The 18,234-nt window shown below is 42.6% G+C and overlaps 1 protein-coding gene across 2 annotated transcripts in view; it reads left to right on the forward strand.

Annotated features, from left to right (window-relative positions):
- NMNAT2 (nicotinamide nucleotide adenylyltransferase 2) overlaps positions 1 to 15,944 on the forward strand; it is a 175,327-nt gene extending 159,383 nt beyond the window's left edge. For both annotated transcript variants that reach the window (XM_050765920.1, XM_050765924.1), the window contains exons 9-11: positions 3,177 to 3,278; positions 3,411 to 3,478; positions 11,453 to 15,944. In XM_050765920.1, the coding sequence (XP_050621877.1) occupies positions 3,177 to 3,278; positions 3,411 to 3,478; positions 11,453 to 11,555 (273 nt within the window). In that variant the 3' untranslated portion in view covers positions 11,556 to 15,944. The remainder of the gene's footprint in view (positions 1 to 3,176; positions 3,279 to 3,410; positions 3,479 to 11,452) is intronic.
- Positions 15,945 to 18,234: the final 2,290 nt, after the last annotated feature.

Genomic DNA, 18,234 nt, shown 5'->3' on the forward strand with positions numbered 1-18,234 from the left:
AGCTAAGCTCCTAGAGGGAGATGGGCACTCGTTGGACTGAGGGCACATCTCACCAGCTCTAGCACCTAGTACCTTCCCTTCCCGAACACGCACACACGCACACACACAAATACCCTCCACCATGAACAATGTTTCTAAGCAGTGCAGCTCATTGAGCAAGGCCTGCTTTGGGGGCAAGACACCCAGATTTTCTCCCATAATTCTCCAAACTGGTGCTACAAAAACAACAGTGTCTGGCCAAAGCAGCAGAGAGTATCTGCAGTCTCTGGCCTAAACCCCGGCCGTGATGCCCTAAAGCTGTAGATCTTGTCTCATAGATCCTCTCTTCCTCGACCCATCTGTGATTCCCAGGGACAAGTCTGTCACTGTTTTTGGAAAAGGAAAACATCCTAAGCAGTAAGGCCTCCATCTGCTTGCCACCCACTGAACAGCCTGGCACAGTTATTCACTGGGCGCTCAGTTCATTAGGTACTGAGTGCAGAGCAGCAGCTGCACTGTTGTCACCCACAGGGCGATTCCCCCATGAGGACTGCTATTCTGAGCCATTATTTTCCTGGTTTGAACTAGAATGCTCACTTTATATAGACCCATTATTACAAACATCATATATGAAACATTCATCAAGTTTACAGAATCAATTTGAAGGCAGATCCTACATTATGCAATCTATACTAGATTATCTTGAAACATCTACATAACCACGCAGCTTAGGAATCCCCATGGATACCAGCTTGGATAGATTCTGTCTTCTCTCCTGTCCTCCTCTCCTCTTCCCTCCTTTCTCTTCCTCACTCTCTTCTGCTCTTCTCCTCCCTTCTCTTTTCTGTCTCTTTCTCTGCCAATTTCCCCAGAACTTTAATTAAGTACTTAGACCACTGGTTCGCCAGCTTTGTTGTATATTGATATCACCTGGGGAATTCAAAGAACTTCTGCTGCCTGAGTTCCAGCACCAGAGATTCTGGTTTAATTGATCTTAGATGTGAGCTAGGCTTTGGAAATGTTTAAAGCTCCTCAGGTGATTCTAATGTGCAGCCAAGTTTGAGAACCAGTGTCTAAGTAGTGAGTCCCAGTGCAATATCCTAAATGCCATGGCAGAAGGAGCTGACTCTAACTCCAACTCCCTGCCCTGCCTCTCCCTACCATTTCTGGTTTATAAGACAAGAGGTTTGGTGTCAGTTTACCTGATACGAACACCACCAATAGATGCAGTGTGTTGTGCAATGCTCTGTATCTTCCAGATTACATGATCCAATGGGGGCTCTGATATTCTACACCTAGCTTTTTAACTTCTCTCTACGACTTTCCTCCTAAGACACCTTTAGCTAACTTTTTATTTCAGCGACATCAGAGCTCCAGCTGCAAGTGTAGGTCCAGTTGTAAGCAGTAGGAGAAGCAGAGTAAAAGTGGACAGAAATAATCAGAATGTGCACACACACACACAACCAGTAAATCAGGCTTAGAAATGGAATTCTGCTGGTGTAGAAATCCTCTGGGGAGAAGGGGCCACCGGGCCCCAGTATATCTGTTTTTGTGCCACTTGTTTAGATAATTATGGGAAAAAACCCTTGCCCTCAAATCAGGTCTTGCTCAATGAACTGTGCTGTTTAGAAGCCACCTATCTCCTCCTCCCTTCCCCCGTCTGGGATCTGTAATTGGCAAGATCTAAACAGTAATATGCCCAGGGTAGATCCAAGAGTATTAAATGCCATAACTTTCAGGCTCTTTCAAAATAAAAGTTGGCACAAATTTCCCGGAAGCAACTTGGTGATATGTCTCAAGAGCTTGAATTATGTCCAGCTTATCTCCTTTTATCCAATTATGTCATTTCTTATCCTAAGGAAATAATCAGAGGTGTGATAAAAGATTTATGTACAAAGATCTTCACTAAAGTGTTATGTATAATTGCAAAAAATCAGAAGTAACTGTACACATAGTGTAAAATGTACAGATTATTAAAAGTTATGTTTTCAAATAATTTTTAACAATGTAAGAAAATTCTCAAAACATAATGCTAGTGAAAAAAGATAGGTAAAGCGACTAATTTTATAGTTTAATCCAATTGTGGATATATACACCTATTTGCAGAGAGAAAAAAAACTACAGATATACACTCAACCATTCACAGTCACTACCTGGATTGTGTGATTGTGATTTATTTCTTTTTATTTTCCTAGATTCTCTAAGCTTGCATTGCATCTACAGTCAGAAAATAAAAATGTTATTTCTTTTAAATGAAAACAAGGTTTGGCTAGGTGCAATGGCTCACGTCTGTAATCTTAACACTTTGGGAGGCTGAGGTGGGAGAATCACTTGAGTCCAGGAGCTGAAGACTGGCCTGGGCATCATAGCAAGACCCCTTCTCTTCAAAAAAATAATTTTAAAAAATTAGCCAGTCATGGTAGTATGTGCCTGTGGTCTCAGCTATTTGGAGGCTGAGGTGGGAAGATTGCTTAAGCCCAGGAGGTTGAGGCTGCAGTGAGCCATGATCGTGCCACTGCACTCCAGCTTGGGAGACAGACTGAGAACATGCCTCAAAAAAAAAAAAAAAAAAAAAAAAAAAGTTTCATTTCTCACATGGCACCGCGCGTCTATCAAAAACTGATCTCTGAAATGACCCTAATCATCATCATCATCTCCCTACCACAGCCTGGGTGCCCAGTGATGCATTCCAAGAACTTCTAGTTCTAGCTCTTGGCTACCCCTTGAGTCCCACAGCAGTTTTTATGAGGGTGAGCTGGAAGAGCATTTGGTCCCTCTCATGACGTCCATCTGAGGGCTCAAATGTGCTTGCTGAACAGAGGGATCTGTTTCACTCCAGAGGGTGTTTACCAGGTAAGGACGCGATGTCATTCATGTGATTCTGCAGCATTGTGAACTCAATGGGAGCCTCAGGAACTAGAGAGATCTTGCCAGACATGTAAGAGTTCATTTATTCCTTAAGTCTAGGGTATTTATTAAGCGACTTCTGTGTACCAGTCAATGCTTTCACTTAGTCTATTAACACCGTTGAGGGTTGTTCCTTGAAGGAGCTGGCTGATGGGGCTGAGAAGAAGGCCAGTTTGGGACTAAAGCTTGGGGCTGCATGTGGATGAATGGAAGCGGGCGCTGCTAAGTAGTTGCTTGGTAGGAGTTTGGGATCAGGGTTTCACCAAAGCGCCCTCTCTCTGTTTCTTCAGATGGAGGTGATTGTTGGCGACTTTGGGATTGTGGTGGTGCCCCGGGATGCAGCCGACACAGACCGAATCATGAATCACTCCTCAATACTCCGCAAATACAAAGTGAGTCCTCCATCCTGCTAGTGCATCTGTGATATGGCCCTTGTGTGAGAGTCCTGGCAGCTGGAGGAGTGAGAGAGCAAAAGGAGTTTAGTGGGAGGGACTGGCAACTGACTCTCTCTGCTCTGTCCTCAGAACAACATCATGGTGGTGAAGGATGACATCAACCATCCCATGTCTGTTGTCAGCTCAACCAAGAGCAGGTATGTTTGACAAATGGCCCGAGAGACTTTAGTCAAACCGTCTTATAAGTCTCCGCATAACTTTCCTCCATCAGAGATGACCCTAAGATTCAGGCAGACATCTGCTGCCCTGGTGTTTAGCTTTCTGTTTGGACCTCATTTGTTCCCAGCCATTTTACCTTTTTTGTTTTTGTTTTTGTTTTTGTTTTTTGTTTTTTGTTTATTTTTTTGAGACAGAGTCTCACTCTTGTTGCCCAGGCTGGAGTTCAGTGGTACAGTCTTGACTCACTGCAACCCCTGCCTCCCAGGTTCAAGCAATTCTCCTACCTCTGCCTCCCGAGGAGCTGGGATTACAGGCACATGCTACCACGCCCGGCTAATTTTTGTATTTTTAGTAGAGATGGGGATTTCACCATGTTGGCCAGGCTGGTCTTGAACTCCTGACCTCAAGTGATCCACCCACCTCGGCCTCCCAAAGTGCTGGGGATACAGGCGTGAGCCACTGTGCCCGGCCCCAGCCATTTACTGTTAAAAGGGGGGACAGTCCATTAGCTAGTCTTAGCTGCTTTAAGGGGAGAAGAGGGTGTTTTCAGTTGTAGACGCTTTAGTTGGAGGTACTTACGGAATAATATTTGACAAGGGTACAGGCTAAGCTGCCAAAACAAAACAAAACAAAAACCCAGTATTCAGAGTTTTAAATGTTAGATGTTTAGTTCCCTCTTACTGAAGTCAAAGATGGAATCTACGGCCTCATCCATATAAAACTTCCATCTCTGGGTGCACAGCTGCTGCAACGGTGGCTCTTCTCAGCCAGTGGGAAAAGGCAAGGTGAAGCCCATGGCAAGAAGCTTTGTCTTTAAGGTGACCCAGAGTTGTGCATACCACTTCCCTTTGCATCACACTGACTCAGGGGTGAAGGACAGCTGGGAAATAGACTGTGTAGCTAGGCAGCCACACACCCAGATAAAACTCAGTATGCTTTATTACTAACCCAAAGAAGGAAAGAATGGGTGTTAGGGGCCAGTTACCAGTTTCTACCATAAACCCAAAGTGGAAATGTTAAGTGGAATGGTGAAGTATACAGAATATAGAGGCTTAGAAGTGTAAAACTGAAAGCCACGAACATGTAAGTGTCAATTAAAATTCTGGGTGTGGACAAGCTCACAGAAAGAGTCAAGAATAGAAGACTATGGGGAACATTGCAAACATTTTAGCATTTGATAGAAAGTTAAAAGGCAGTTAGAAACCACCAGCAGTGGTGGCCCAGAAGCCAAGGTGAGAGAGGATACAAAGATGGAGAGCATTGCCATCTGCGTCCCATCTTTCAGAGAAATCAAATGAGACCAGGACTTTAAAAAGTAATTGCCTTCTTCCCTGGAAGGCAATTACAGAGGCACTCACAAGGGTAGCATCCACTGTGAAGTGAGGGCAGAAGCAATGGGCAGTAAGGGGAGAGGAGTAGGATGTGGTTCCAAACATGGCTGCACATTAGAGTCGCCATGCAGAGTTATACAACAGTACAAATTCCTGTGTCCCGCCCAGTCCCACTGAATCAGAATTTATGGGGGGTGGGCTTAGGAATCTGCTTCTGAGTCACAGGTATACACACTTTTTCAAAAAGCTTAACTATGTGAGGAGGCACTTAGGGACCTAACTTGCAAGGTCAGGGTGTAACCGCCCAAGGGGTTCACCTTGCTGGCTGCCTAGACAGAGCAGATTAATCAAGACAGGGGAATTGCAGTAGAGAAAGAGTAATTCACGCAGAGCTGGCTGTGAGGCAGACCAGAGTTTTATTGGTACTCAAATCAGTCTTCCTGAGCATTTGGGGAGCAGAGTTTTTAAGGATAACTTCGTGGGTTGGGGAAGCCAGTGAGCCAGGAGTACTGACTGGTCGGAGATGAAATCATAGGCAGTCGAAGCTGTCTTCTTGCACTGAGTCAGTTCCTGGGTGGGAGCGGGGCGCAAGTTCAAATGAGCCAGTTTATTGATCTGGATGGTGCCAGCTGGTCCATCAAGTGCAGGGTCTACAAAATATTGCAAGCACTGATCTTAGGAGCAGTTTAGGGAGGGTCAGATCTTGTAGCCTTCAGCTGCATGACTCCTAAACCATAATTTCTAATCTTGTGGCTAATGTTAGTCCTACAAAGGCAATGTAGTCCCCAGGCAAGAAGGAGGTCTGTTTTGGGAAAGGGCTGTTATCATCTTTTTTTAAACTATAAACTAAGTTTCTCCCAAACTATAAACTATGAACTAAGTTTCTCCCGAAGTTAGTTCAGCCTACACCGGGAACAAGGACAACTTGGAGGTTAGAAGCAAGATAGAGTCAGTTAAGTTAGATCTCTTTCACTGTCTCAGTCATAAGTTTGCAAGGTGGTTTCAAGGGCTGTGCATGCATTGAAAGGCAGTGAGCTGGTCTCCAGTGAGATCTCACAGGCAGGACTCAGACGCCTTTTAGAATCTAGGTATGTGGAGGAATATTTGAATTTTTAAAAATAATTCATTTGGGTCTGACACCTAGACTATTGTGTTAGGAGAGAACAGGAAGCAGCCAGACCAAGGCTGGAAAAAAACTGTGCAGAAGCCAAAACGTGTCACTGGGGTCCTTTATACCTGTTGATGCCTCTCCTCTATGGGCTCCTGTAGGAAAGAAAAGATGTAGTGAATCCCAAGAATCGCTGGAAGAGGATTCATACTCTTGAGGCCAGCATGCAGAGGAACCCAAAAGGATAAAATAAGGATAGTTCTAAGAGGAAAGCTTCTAACAATAAATGCTCACATTAAAACAGAAGAAAAACCCCAAATAAATTGCCTAGCATTATGCCTCAAGGAACTAGAAAAAGAAAAACAAACTAAAGCCAAAGGAAGGAAATAATAAAGATTAGAGCAAAACTAAATAGAGAATAGAAAAACCATAGAAAAAATTAATAAAATGAAGAGTTGGTTTTTTGAAAAAAATAAACAAAATTGACAAACCTTTATCTAGACTGAAAAAGACTCAAATGTATAAAACCAGAAATGAAGGTGTAGACATTATAACAAATGTTTCAGAAATAAGATGGATCATAAAGAATTATTATGAACAATTATATGCAAACAAATTTGGTAACCTAGAGGACGTGGATAAATTCCTTTAAAAAGATAATCTGGCAAGATTGAATCAGGAATAGCCTGAAAAAACCAATAACAAATAGATTGAAGTAGTAATTAAAAACCTCCCAGCAAAGAAAAGCCAGGACCAGATGACTTCAGAGCTGAATTCTACCAAATTTTCAAAGAATAATTAATACCAATACTTCTGGGTTATTTTTTTCTTTTCTTTTCTTTTCTTTTTGAGACAGAGTCTTACTTTGTCACCCAGGTTGGAGTGCAGTAGCGTGATCTTGGCTCACTGCAACTTCTGCATACCGGGTTCAAGTGATTCTCCTGCCTCAGCTTCCCAAGTAGCTGGGACTACAGGTGCCTGCCACCATGCCAAGCTAATTTGTGTATTTTTGGTAGAGACAGGGTTTCACTATGTTGGCCAGGCTGGTCTTGAACTCTTGACCTTGTGATCCACCCACCTCGGCCTCCCAAAGTACTGGGATTACAGGCATGAACCACTGCACCCGGCCTATACATTTTAAACTCTTCAAAGAAATACAGCTGGAAGGAATACCTCCTAGCACATTCTATGAGGCCAGCATCGCCTTGATACCTACGCCAGATGGGAAGATACCACAAGAGGCCAGGCACAGTGGCTCACACCTGTAATCCTAGCACTTTGGGAGGCCAAGGCTGGTGGATCACTTGAGGTCAGGAGTTCAAGACGAGCCTGGCCAATATGGTGAAACCCTATCTCTACTAAAAACACAAAAATTATCCAGGCATGTGACTGTAATCCCAGCTACTTGGGAGGCTGAGGCAAGAGAATTGCTTGAACCCAGAAGGCGGAGGTTGCAGTGATCTTAGATCACGTGCCACTGCACTCCAGCCTGGGCAACAGAGCGAGACTCTGTATTAAAAAAAAAAAAGGCACCGCAAGAAAAGAAAACTGTAGGCCGATATTTCTGATGAACATTGATGCAAAAGTCCTCAATAAAATATTAGCAAATTGAATTCAACAACACAACATGAAGTTTATACATGATGATCAAGTAGGATTTATCCCTGGCACACAAGGCTGGTTTAACATATGCAAATCAGTCAATGTGATACATCACATAAATAGACTGAAAGATAAAAACCACATGACCATAGCAGTTGATGCAGATGAAGCACTGGACAAAGTTCAACATCCTTTCTCGACAGTTTAAATATAGAAGGAAAGTTCTTCAACATAATAAAGGCCATTTTTATTTATTTATTTATTTTTATTTTTATTTTTTGAGATGGAGTCTCGTTCTTTCACCCAGGCTGGAGTGTAGTGGCACGGTCTCAGATCACTGCAACCTCCGCCTCCCAGGTTCACACGATTCTCCTGCCTCAGCCTCCTGAATAGCTGGAATTACAGGCGCATACCACCATGCCCGGCTAATTTTTTGTGTATTTTTAGTAGAGACAGGATTTCACTATGTTGGCCAGATGGTCTCGATCTCCTCACCTTGTGATCTGCCTGCCTCAGCCTCCCAAAGTGCTGGGATTACAGGCATGAGCCACCGCACCCAGCAAGGCCATTTATTTATTTATTTTTAAACCCACAGCTAGCATTATAATCAATGGGGAGAAAATGAAAGCTTTTCCTCTAAGACCTGGTATAAAGCAAGAATGCCCACTATCCCCAGTTCCATTCAGCATAGTACTGAAAGTACTATCAAGAGCAGTTAGACAACCAGGTGCGGTGGCTCACACCTGTAATCCCAGCAGTTTGGGTGGCCGAGGCATGTGGATCACTTGAGGTCAGGAGTTAGAGACCAGCCTGGCCAACATGGTGAAATCCCGACTGTAATAAAAATACAAAAATTAGCTGGGCGTGGTGGCGTGTGCCTGTAATCTCAGCTACTCAGGAGGCTGAGGCAGGAGAATCACCTGAACCCAGGAGGCTGAGGTTGCAGTGAACCAAGATCACACCATTGCACTCCAGGCTGGGTGACAGAGTGAGACTCTGTCTGGAAAAAAAAAAAAATAAAGAAAGAAAGAAACAGAAACCCTTAGGAATAAATTTAACCAAGGAAGTGAAAAATCTGTACATAGAGGAGTATAAAACATGGACAAAAGAAATTGAAGATGACACAAATAAATGAAATAAATGAAAAGCATTTCATGCTCATGGATCAGAAAAGTTAATATTGTTAAAATGTCCATGCTACCTAAAGCAATATAAAGATTTAATGAAATCCCTATCAAAATCCCAATAGGGGCATTCATACTTCACAGAAATAGAAAAATCAACCCTAAAATTTGCTCAGAACTGCAAAAGACCCTGAATAACCAAAGCAATTATGAGAACAAAAAAAGTTGGAGGTATCACACTTCTTCATTTAAAATGATATTACAAAGTTATAGTAATCAAAATAGTATGGTACTGACATAAAAGCAGACACATAGAGCAGTGGAACAGAATAGTGAGCCCAGAAATAAATGCAAACATACATGGTCAACTGATTTTTGACAAAGGTACCAAAAAGGCACAATAAAGAGAGGATAGTCTCTTCAATAGATGGTGCCAAGAAAACTGGATTTCTATATGCAGAATAATGAAATTGGACCTTATCTTACACCAGCCACAAAAATCTGCTCAAAATGGATAAAGGACCTAAGCGTAAGACCTGAGGGAAAAAAAAAACAAAAAAACAGAAGAAAACATAGGGGAAAATCTCCTTGACATTGGTCTTGGCAATTATGTCTTGGATGCCACACCGAAAACACAGGCTACAAAAGCAAGTAAAAACATAAATAAGACTTCAAACTAAAAAGCTTCTGTACAGCAAGGAAACAATCAAATATTTTCAAATCATATATCAGATAGGGATTAATATCCAAGATTTATAAAGAACTTACACAACTCAAAATAGCAAGAAAACATATTACTCAACTAAAAACTGGGCAAAGGGTCAGGGTGTGATGGCTCATACCTATAATCCCAGCATACTAGGTGGCTGAGGTAGAAAGATTGCTTGAGGCCAGGAGTTCCAGACATAGTGAGACCCTGTCTCTATCCTTACCCGTTGCCACCAAAAAAAACAAAAAAAAACAAAACAAAAAAAATTAGCCAGGCATGGTAGCATGTGCCTGAAGTCCTAGCTGCTTGAGAGGCTGAGGCAGGAGAATTGCTTGAGCCCAGGAGTTTGAGGCTCCAGTGAGACATAACTGCACTACTGCACTCCAGCCTGGGCAACAGAGTAAGACCCTGTCTCTCTCAAAACAAACAAACAAACAAAAAACCACCAGAGGATTTGAGTAGACATCTCTCCAGAGATGACATAAAAATTGCTAACAGGTGCATAAAAAGATGCTCAACATCACTAATCACCAGGGAAATACAAATTAAAGGCACTATGAGATTCTACATCACACCTATTAGAATAGCTATTATCAAAAAGACAAGAGATAACAAATGTTGATGAGGGTGTGGAGAAAGGGAACCCTTGTAAACTGTTGGTGGGAATGTAGATTGGTACAACTATTATAGAAAACAGTATAGAGGTTCCTAAAGAGATTAAAAATGGAACTGCCATATGACCCAGCAATCCTTCTTCTGGGTATACACCCAAAGGAAATGAAATCACCACCTTGTAAAGATACCTGCATTTCCAAGTTTATTGTGGCATTATTCACAGTAGCCAAGATATGGAAACAACCTAGATGTCCATCAATGGATGAATAGATAAAGAAAATGTGTTCACACACACACACACACACACACACGGAAGTGGAATATTATTCGACTTAAAAAAGAAGATCCTACCACTTGCCACAACTTGGCTAGACCTGGAAGACATTCTGCCAAGTGATATCAGCCAGACACAGAAAGAAAAATATTGCATGATTTCACTTATATGTGGAATCTTAAATATAGAGGTAGAGAATAAAACAATGATTACCAAGGTCAAGTGTGGAGGGCAGAAAGTGAAGAGATATAGGTCAAAGGATACAAAGTAGCAAATATGTAGGAATATATGTGGAATCTTAAACATACAGATAGAGAATAAAACATGATTATCAGGGTCAAGTGTGGAGGGCAGAAAGTGGGGAGATATTGATCAAAGGATACAAGGTAGCAAATATGTAAGACAAACAAGTTGAAAGATCTAATGTGTGACATGAGGATGACAGCTAATATAGCGTATTATATTTAGGATTTTTGCTAAATTAGTAGATTATAGCTATTCTCGCCACAAGAACAAATATGTATCTGAGTGAGATGATGGATATATTAATATTGTTCCACTACTGTAACCATTAAACTATATTATATAAATAATATAATATTAACACTGTTATGTAAATAATATAATATAATATTAACACTATTATATAAATAATATAGTATAATATAAAAATTATAAAATATATATAATAAATATGTAATATAACATAGATAGTATATACTATATTATATGATGATAATACATGTCTATCTTACAACATCAGATTGTATGACTTAAATATACACAATACAATTTATTTGAGAAAAAAGAATAGTGAATACATTAGATGCCCGCTGTGTGTCTGGTGCTCTTCTAAGTGCTTTGCATAATGACTCATTTAATCCTTTGAATAACTAAATGAGAGGGGCCCAGATATTACCCTCATTTTAGAGGAAAAAAGCTGAAGAACACAAGGGCTTAAATAACTTTCCCAAGGCCTCTCGCCTAGGAAGTGGCAGAACCACAATGAATGATGTCACCAAGGTAGGGAAGGAGTTGTGGAGGCAAGAGGGCTTTTCCTAATACAGAACCATTTACTCAACCTGAGAAAAGGCTAGAAATGGGGTGTTGGGGAGACATGGGGCATGTCAGTCCTCCTGGCTTGCTTTGGGTGTGGACGTCCATCTGATTGTCATCTCTTCTTGTGCAGGCTGGCCCTGCAGCATGGGGATGGCCATGTTGTGGATTACCTGTCCCAGCCGGTCATCGACTACATCCTTAAAAGCCAGCTGTACATCAATGCCTCCGGCTAGCAGCTACACAGCGCTCAGCTCCACTCTCCCCTCGTCCTCCAGCAACACAATGGCCCCTCCATCTTTGTCAGCCCCCTGTTTCTCTCCTGCCTCTCTGTTTTTCAATCTCCTCGTCTTGACTGTTTTCCCTATTTGCTGACTTAACCCCCCATAGTGTGGGGGACCTGCAGAGAACCATGGCATTCCCTATTCCACAGTCATCTTTGGACAGACTTTCCTCTAGTCTCCGGGTTGGGGGTGGGTGAGGGAATGGGGTGGGAGTCGGGGGAAGTGCAGTCCTTGGAGATGTACTGGTGTCCATCTCCCAGCACGCTCTAGAGAGGCGGCTCTGGTGCCCATCCTCCCAGCATGCTCTGGGGAGGCGGCTCTGGTGCCCCTCCTCCCAGCATGCTCTAGAGAGGTGGCTCTGGTGCCTCTCCTCCCAGCATGTTCTGGGGAGGCAGCTCTGGCTCTCGCCTTCCCAGCATGCCCTTTACTACAAAGGGCTGTTTTTCTTTTCTTTCTTTTGTTTATTTATTTTTCTTTGTTCACTCCCTGTAGAACTTGGATGAAATCAGTGTCCATGGTTCTTTATGTTTGTAGTCTTGATGTGCTCCTGTGGTATTACTTCCCCTCTGATAGGACACTGTAGCCAGCCTCAGCACTCAGTGAGTGCATCAGGGCCACACCCAGTAGAGAAGGCCAAGCAACCTCCACTTCTCCAGCACCACGCACACACACACACACACGCGTGCGCACTTGCGTATGCACACACACACACACATATAGCAGTAGCAGCAGCAGCAGCAACCTTTGATCAGGAGTGAGATTTTCAGCTTCTGAAACCTGGGACGCAAGTCTGGGGATAGTCGGTTTTCTCAGAATAATTTGAATCTGTTTTCTTAGTTTCAAATGATCATTTCCCTGTTGCTCTGAGCTTATGATCACACAGAGCCAGTCCATCCTCATTTCCTGGTGGCATCTGTTCATTTACTTATGTGGGCTGTAGCTGATGGCACAGTGCAGGTTCCCTACCAGCCAGGGATTTCCAAGGGACCTTTGGAGGCCATGCTTAGACACATTCCTGCATCTGAGAAGAATCACATAAGCAGGACTAGATCCAGATCAGGCAGTCGTGTCTTTAAAAAAGCAAAACTATACAAAACAACACTAGGAGTCCACTCAGTCCTGGAGGTCTTTGCTAATTGGAATTATGTATTGTCTGTTGGGCCGGGAAATGTCTCTTTCATATTGTAAGTCCAGGATGAACTAGGAGAAAGCAATTTGTTGCCCTGATAATAACTGATTATTTTCACCCTCTCTAGCTGAGGTAACTCAGACAGTGCCTGAGGTCAGTTCCTTCTTGAGAGGCAGTGCCTTGGCCTTGTTTCTGTGGTTGGTTCTAGCCCCTGCAGAGCCCGGAAGCAGCAGGAACTGTCTGAGAAAATCTCCCTAACAGGGGAGGGGGTTCCCAGAAGGGAGATCTGGGAGGGCTCAGGAGCCACTAAGTTGTTTCACTCCTTTTTTCTCTAATTTTCTACTTTCCTCTCTGCTCATGCAGACAGTTTTGCCAGCTTTCCTTCTGGTTACTAGGGTCTCATGCATGTCCTGCTTGGAGAGCCATAAGGAAACTGCTCTCTTATGCTTTTTGTCTCTCATCCAGTCTCTGGCTCTTGGGATTCTGGTCTTTGAGAAATAGTCCCTGAGTATTAGGATACTTCTATCAAAATCTAGTACCAATTATGGCCAGGAGGGGCCATGTGGGACCTGAAAGCAAAGACAATGTTCTTTACCACACATTTCACATCTGCAACATCCTTCAGTTGTGGGAAAAGGAACAGAAGAACATGGTAGAGCAGCATCCAGAGAGTCTGTTATTCTTCTTGGATTTTTTAAAATAATCTTAAGAGGAAGGAAGGAAAATCCTATTTTTGAGTATCAGTGTTTGACTAGGGATCATGAAGTAATAAACTGAAAAACACTTTAGAGTTCAGTTGATCCAACACTTTCCTTTAAAAGGTGAGGGAGCAGAGGCCCATGGGATTAAATGGCTGGTCCAGGTCAGCCAGCAGGTGTAAAGCCTGACAAGAAGACATTGTTTCCCTGACCCCTAGGCCGTCACACCACACCCTCCATTTCCTCATGTTGCTGACCAGGTACCCATGTGATTTCTACACTTCCCAAGCCTTACCCTGGCATATTTCTTTTAAATTATGTCAGTCCCAGGTGCTCCCCACACAGAGGATGGTAACACCAGTCCCAGGGTAGGGTGTGATAGTAAGGAAGGCCACTGTTAGGTTTCCTTTAGAAAGAGATCTCAACAACTTGGAAGAAATCCCAGAAACGGACTCCATGAATCCAAGAAAGAATTGCTTTGGGGAAGGTGAAGGGAGACGCAGAGAGTGCTCAGGATGATGCTACTGCTGGAGAGCGAAATCTGGAACAGCCTTTGTCCAGGCAGGACAGTCATAAGCCAGGAAATGAAACAAAGGAAAACAGGTGCCTGAATTTCCTGGGAAACATGGCTTGTTTAAGGACTTGGAGTTATGGGTAGACTTTATGGGACCCACATGAGCAGACCTGAGGAAGACTCGATTTCTTTTTCTTTGGTCCTCTCTGTTACTCTGCTGTGGTCAAGCCCCATTTGGTCTACAGCCCACGAGAAGGAATGAAGCTGGCTCTGCACTCTCTGCATACAGGCAGAAGGCATGTGGGAGTGGGGAGGGAAAGTGAGATGAATGAAGACAAAGAACAGGTGCCATAGAAGTAGATTTCTAGGAATGAAGTGGGGCAGATCTTATCTTTGTGGATTACAGGTGCTGTACTAAAAACAGGTTTCCTATTTAATATAAAAAGAAAGTGAATCTTCTTTTGGATAGAATCGTCCATTCCCATCACTGCCCCGCCCCCCCTCCCCCACACACACACACACACACACACACACACACACACACACACACACACACATGCCCCCTTTCATTTGCTAGGGAAAGGTCACAGCACAACTGAATCCAGGACAGGACATTGTGACCGTGACCCACAGCCAATACCAGAAAGATGATTCAGAATCTGAAGTGGTGCCCCAGGTGCCAAAAGGATAACCTCTGGGCCCCGACTTTGCCTCTGGGGTCCTGCTCCTTCCTGCAAGGCCAATCCAAGACTGGCATGGCTCAGAGGTTGTGAGAAAGGCATGGACTGGAACAATCATGTCCAGAGGGGTCTGGAGCTTTGTTTCCTGCCCACCAGCAAAAAAATATCCCTCCCATTTTTCTGAAAGTGGCTGATGTAAGAACAGGCAGAAGGAATTTTTGTCAATAACTCTGTCCTTAAGGAATGATCCTCCCGGAGAGCTGTGCTGCTAGTGGGTACCTCAGTCACACATCCCCAACCCCAGGTAGCCTCTAGAGCCTTCTTGCTTTCATTTTCCTTGAATGTACATAGGAACAAGGGGGAAAAGTCTCTTACTGAAGTGCCTGAAACCCAAAGCTAGAGCTTCTAGAGACACCGTTCTTCCTGTCTTAGCTTGGCCAGCCTTTCAACAATGTTCTCTAGTTTCAAGCTCCAGCTTCTCAGAAAGAATTAAAGAACTTGCTGTTCAAATTAAATAGAAAGTGAGACTCAATAATTGAACTACAGCAAAAGGCAGAGAATTATAGGGAGAAACAACTTTTACTTAACAACCCAATTCTACTCTCCCCAAACTGATACACACACACACACACACACACACACACACACACACACATACACACACACTCTTTTAGAGGACTAAGAGAGAGAAGCATGTTATTACATTTTACTCATCCAAACAGTAATGCAAAAATAAAACGGAAGAATATGAAAAGCTCAGGATCTCTCCTAAGGCTACCTACTGCAGAAGGGCCAACAGGTGAGATGGGAAGAATGGAAACAGGGACCGATTTTGTAGCTCATACAATTAGGACACCTTAGGAATAGCATTGTAGTAATGGCGATGAATATGCTCTGCCAGATTCATCCAGTCTGCACCATCTTATAGCTGCCCAGCACACTCGACTGTTCATGTGGTCTCTTTGTAGTGTGAGTTTGGAGTGTCCTATTAGCCTGTTCTGGTTAGGAATGAGTAACGGCTCTTTCCCTCGACCTTAGTCTAGTCCCAGGGCTGAGGATTCAGCTGGATCCACATGGTCTTGAGGGTTGGCATGGGGAGGGGGAAGCTTTTTTGGAATCACTTTTTGATCACATAATCTGCCATTTTAAGAGTAAGATTTGCTTTATGGAATCAATTCATTAATAAAAAATGATATTCAAGTTGCAATACCATTTCACAGTGAAATATTTTGAGTACGATTTTGTTGCTAGAATAGTCATGGGCAAGAGTTTTATGCAAAATGTTTCAATTATGTTAATAAATAAGACAATGCTACAAGAGTCTTGTGTCTTGCTCAAGAACCTTCTCTGTGAGTTGCAGCATTAATCACTTTTTCTTCATAATCTTACTTGACAGGAGACAACAGTTGTAAAAATGTATGTAGAACAAGCAGTTTCCTGCCTGGTTCAGCTGATGCCACATGTGTAATATAAAAGTATGTACAGCCACATCCAAGGATGATAAAGGGAAGAATAATTAGCAAATTTGTAAATTGTGTCTCCATTTTCTTAGTTTTAAAACATTAAATCTTAGATCTTGATAATCTGCATAGTCCAGTGTTGGTTAACTTTGGCTCCTCAATGAAATTAGTACTTTATGAAATAAAATTATATTTGTGAAAACGAAAAATTTGAACAACTTTTTAGCCTGAAAGATCTTAACTAAAACAGAACTTGTTAAACTCGTAATTTGCTTTGGCAATGTAAACAAGCAAAAATGAATAATTTGTTAACTGTTCAATCCTGCTGTGATTATCAGTTCTTATTTCACCTTCAGTCCTGTATTGGGTTAGGTGTGAATGGTGATTGCCATTAGCTAATTATCAGATATGATTCAGAAGGTGAAACAGTAATTCCCTGTTAGGCTAGTTCATTGAAGGGTTAGCCATTTGTTTATCAGATTAATTTTTTAAACGAATCATTTGGTTTTTGGGGTTCTTAGTATTTTTTTCTTTTATCTTTTATTTTTGGCTTAAAATTGAGATGTGGCAGCTTTGTATGCATCTGTGTGGGTTTCGTGGCACATCGTAATGATGCTTGATATGTTTGTAAATTGATCACTTGTGTTTACATTTGCTATTTTGTTCACAAAGCTAAACACTGCCTTTTTTTTTCCTTGTCCTGAGAGAACATAATGATGAAAGCTCATTTATTTGCTTTGAGTTTTGTTTTTGTTTTGTTTTGTTTTGTTTTGTTTTGAAACACAGTTTCGCTTTTGTCGCCCATGCTGGAGTGCAATGGCGCAATCTCAGTTCACTGCAACATCAGCCTCCTGGGTTCAAGTGAGTCTCCTGCCTCAGTCTCTAGAGTGACTGGGATTACAGGTGCCTGCCACCACACCAAGCTAATTTTTGTATTTTTAGTGGAGACAGAATTTTGCCGTGTTGGCCAGGCTGGTCTCAAACTCCTGACCTCAGGTGATCCACCTGCCTTGGTCTCCCAAAGTGCTGGGATTACGGCCATGAGCCACCGCTTTCAGCCAAGAGCTCATTTAAAGTGAAATATAAACACTGGTTTAATTTGCTAACTTATAAAATATATATACTAAATATGAATTAACATATGTGCACATACACATTTCTTCCCTTATGACCTATATGTAAGCTTTAGATCTTCGGATTTCCTAGAAAGTTCCATGTAGCCAATAGTATGAAGAAAGGAGAGAAAAATTCTAACCTATGTTCTCCAGGTGGAAAATTGAACCACAGCAAGAATCCATAACCTTCCCATTGCCATGCAAAACATTAAAAGAAGACACAATAAACATATTCCTGCCGGGCGCGGTGGCTCAAGCCTGTAATCCCAGCACTTTGGGAGGCCGAGACGGGCGGATCACGAGGTCGGGAGATCGAGACCATCCTGGTTAACACGGTGAAACCCCGTCTCTACTAAAAAATACAAAAAACTAGCCGGGCGAGGTGGCGGGCGCCTGTAGTCCCAGCTACTCGGGAGGCTGAGGCAGGAGAATGGCGTGAACCCGGGAGGCGGAGCTTGCAGTGAGCTGAGATCCGGCCACTGCACTCCGGTGTAAAAAAAAAAAAAAAAAAAAAAAAAAAAAAAAAAAAACATATTCCTGGTCCTTGAGACTTGTTCAAAACACTGAATATTACTAAGCATTTTCTTGTCCTTTTCTCCAGCTTCCCAAGAGGCTGAGAGAAGTACTGGAGAGTACTGAAAAGAAACCACATCCTCGGAGAAGACCAGAAATACATCTGCTAAGAAGTTATAGTCTATGGGCAGTTTCACGTCCACCCCTCTCTCCAAAGAGAGGTCCCTAAGAGTTAAAGTAGATGACGTGTGTAATAGCTTACCAACAGCATAATTAACCAGAAACTCTCAGAGGAGAAGTTCAAGAAAGCTTTCACTATGAACTACTAATAATGATGAAAAATCAGAAGGAAAGCTTCCTTATCTTGGCAGGGTCAGGTTAAGGACTGACAACATGAGTCTAGGTGCTGGGGAAGCCACATCCCCTTCTCTCTTCTTACGGATAACTTTTCAGGTCCTTAGAAATGAGAGAATTATTTGTACACCAAGGGAAGTCCCATAAGTCATTTTTCTATTCCCCATC

The sequence above is a fragment of the Macaca thibetana genome, chromosome 1 (assembly GCF_024542745.1).
Source record: "Macaca thibetana thibetana isolate TM-01 chromosome 1, ASM2454274v1, whole genome shotgun sequence".
Taxonomy (NCBI): domain Eukaryota; kingdom Metazoa; phylum Chordata; class Mammalia; order Primates; family Cercopithecidae; genus Macaca; species Macaca thibetana.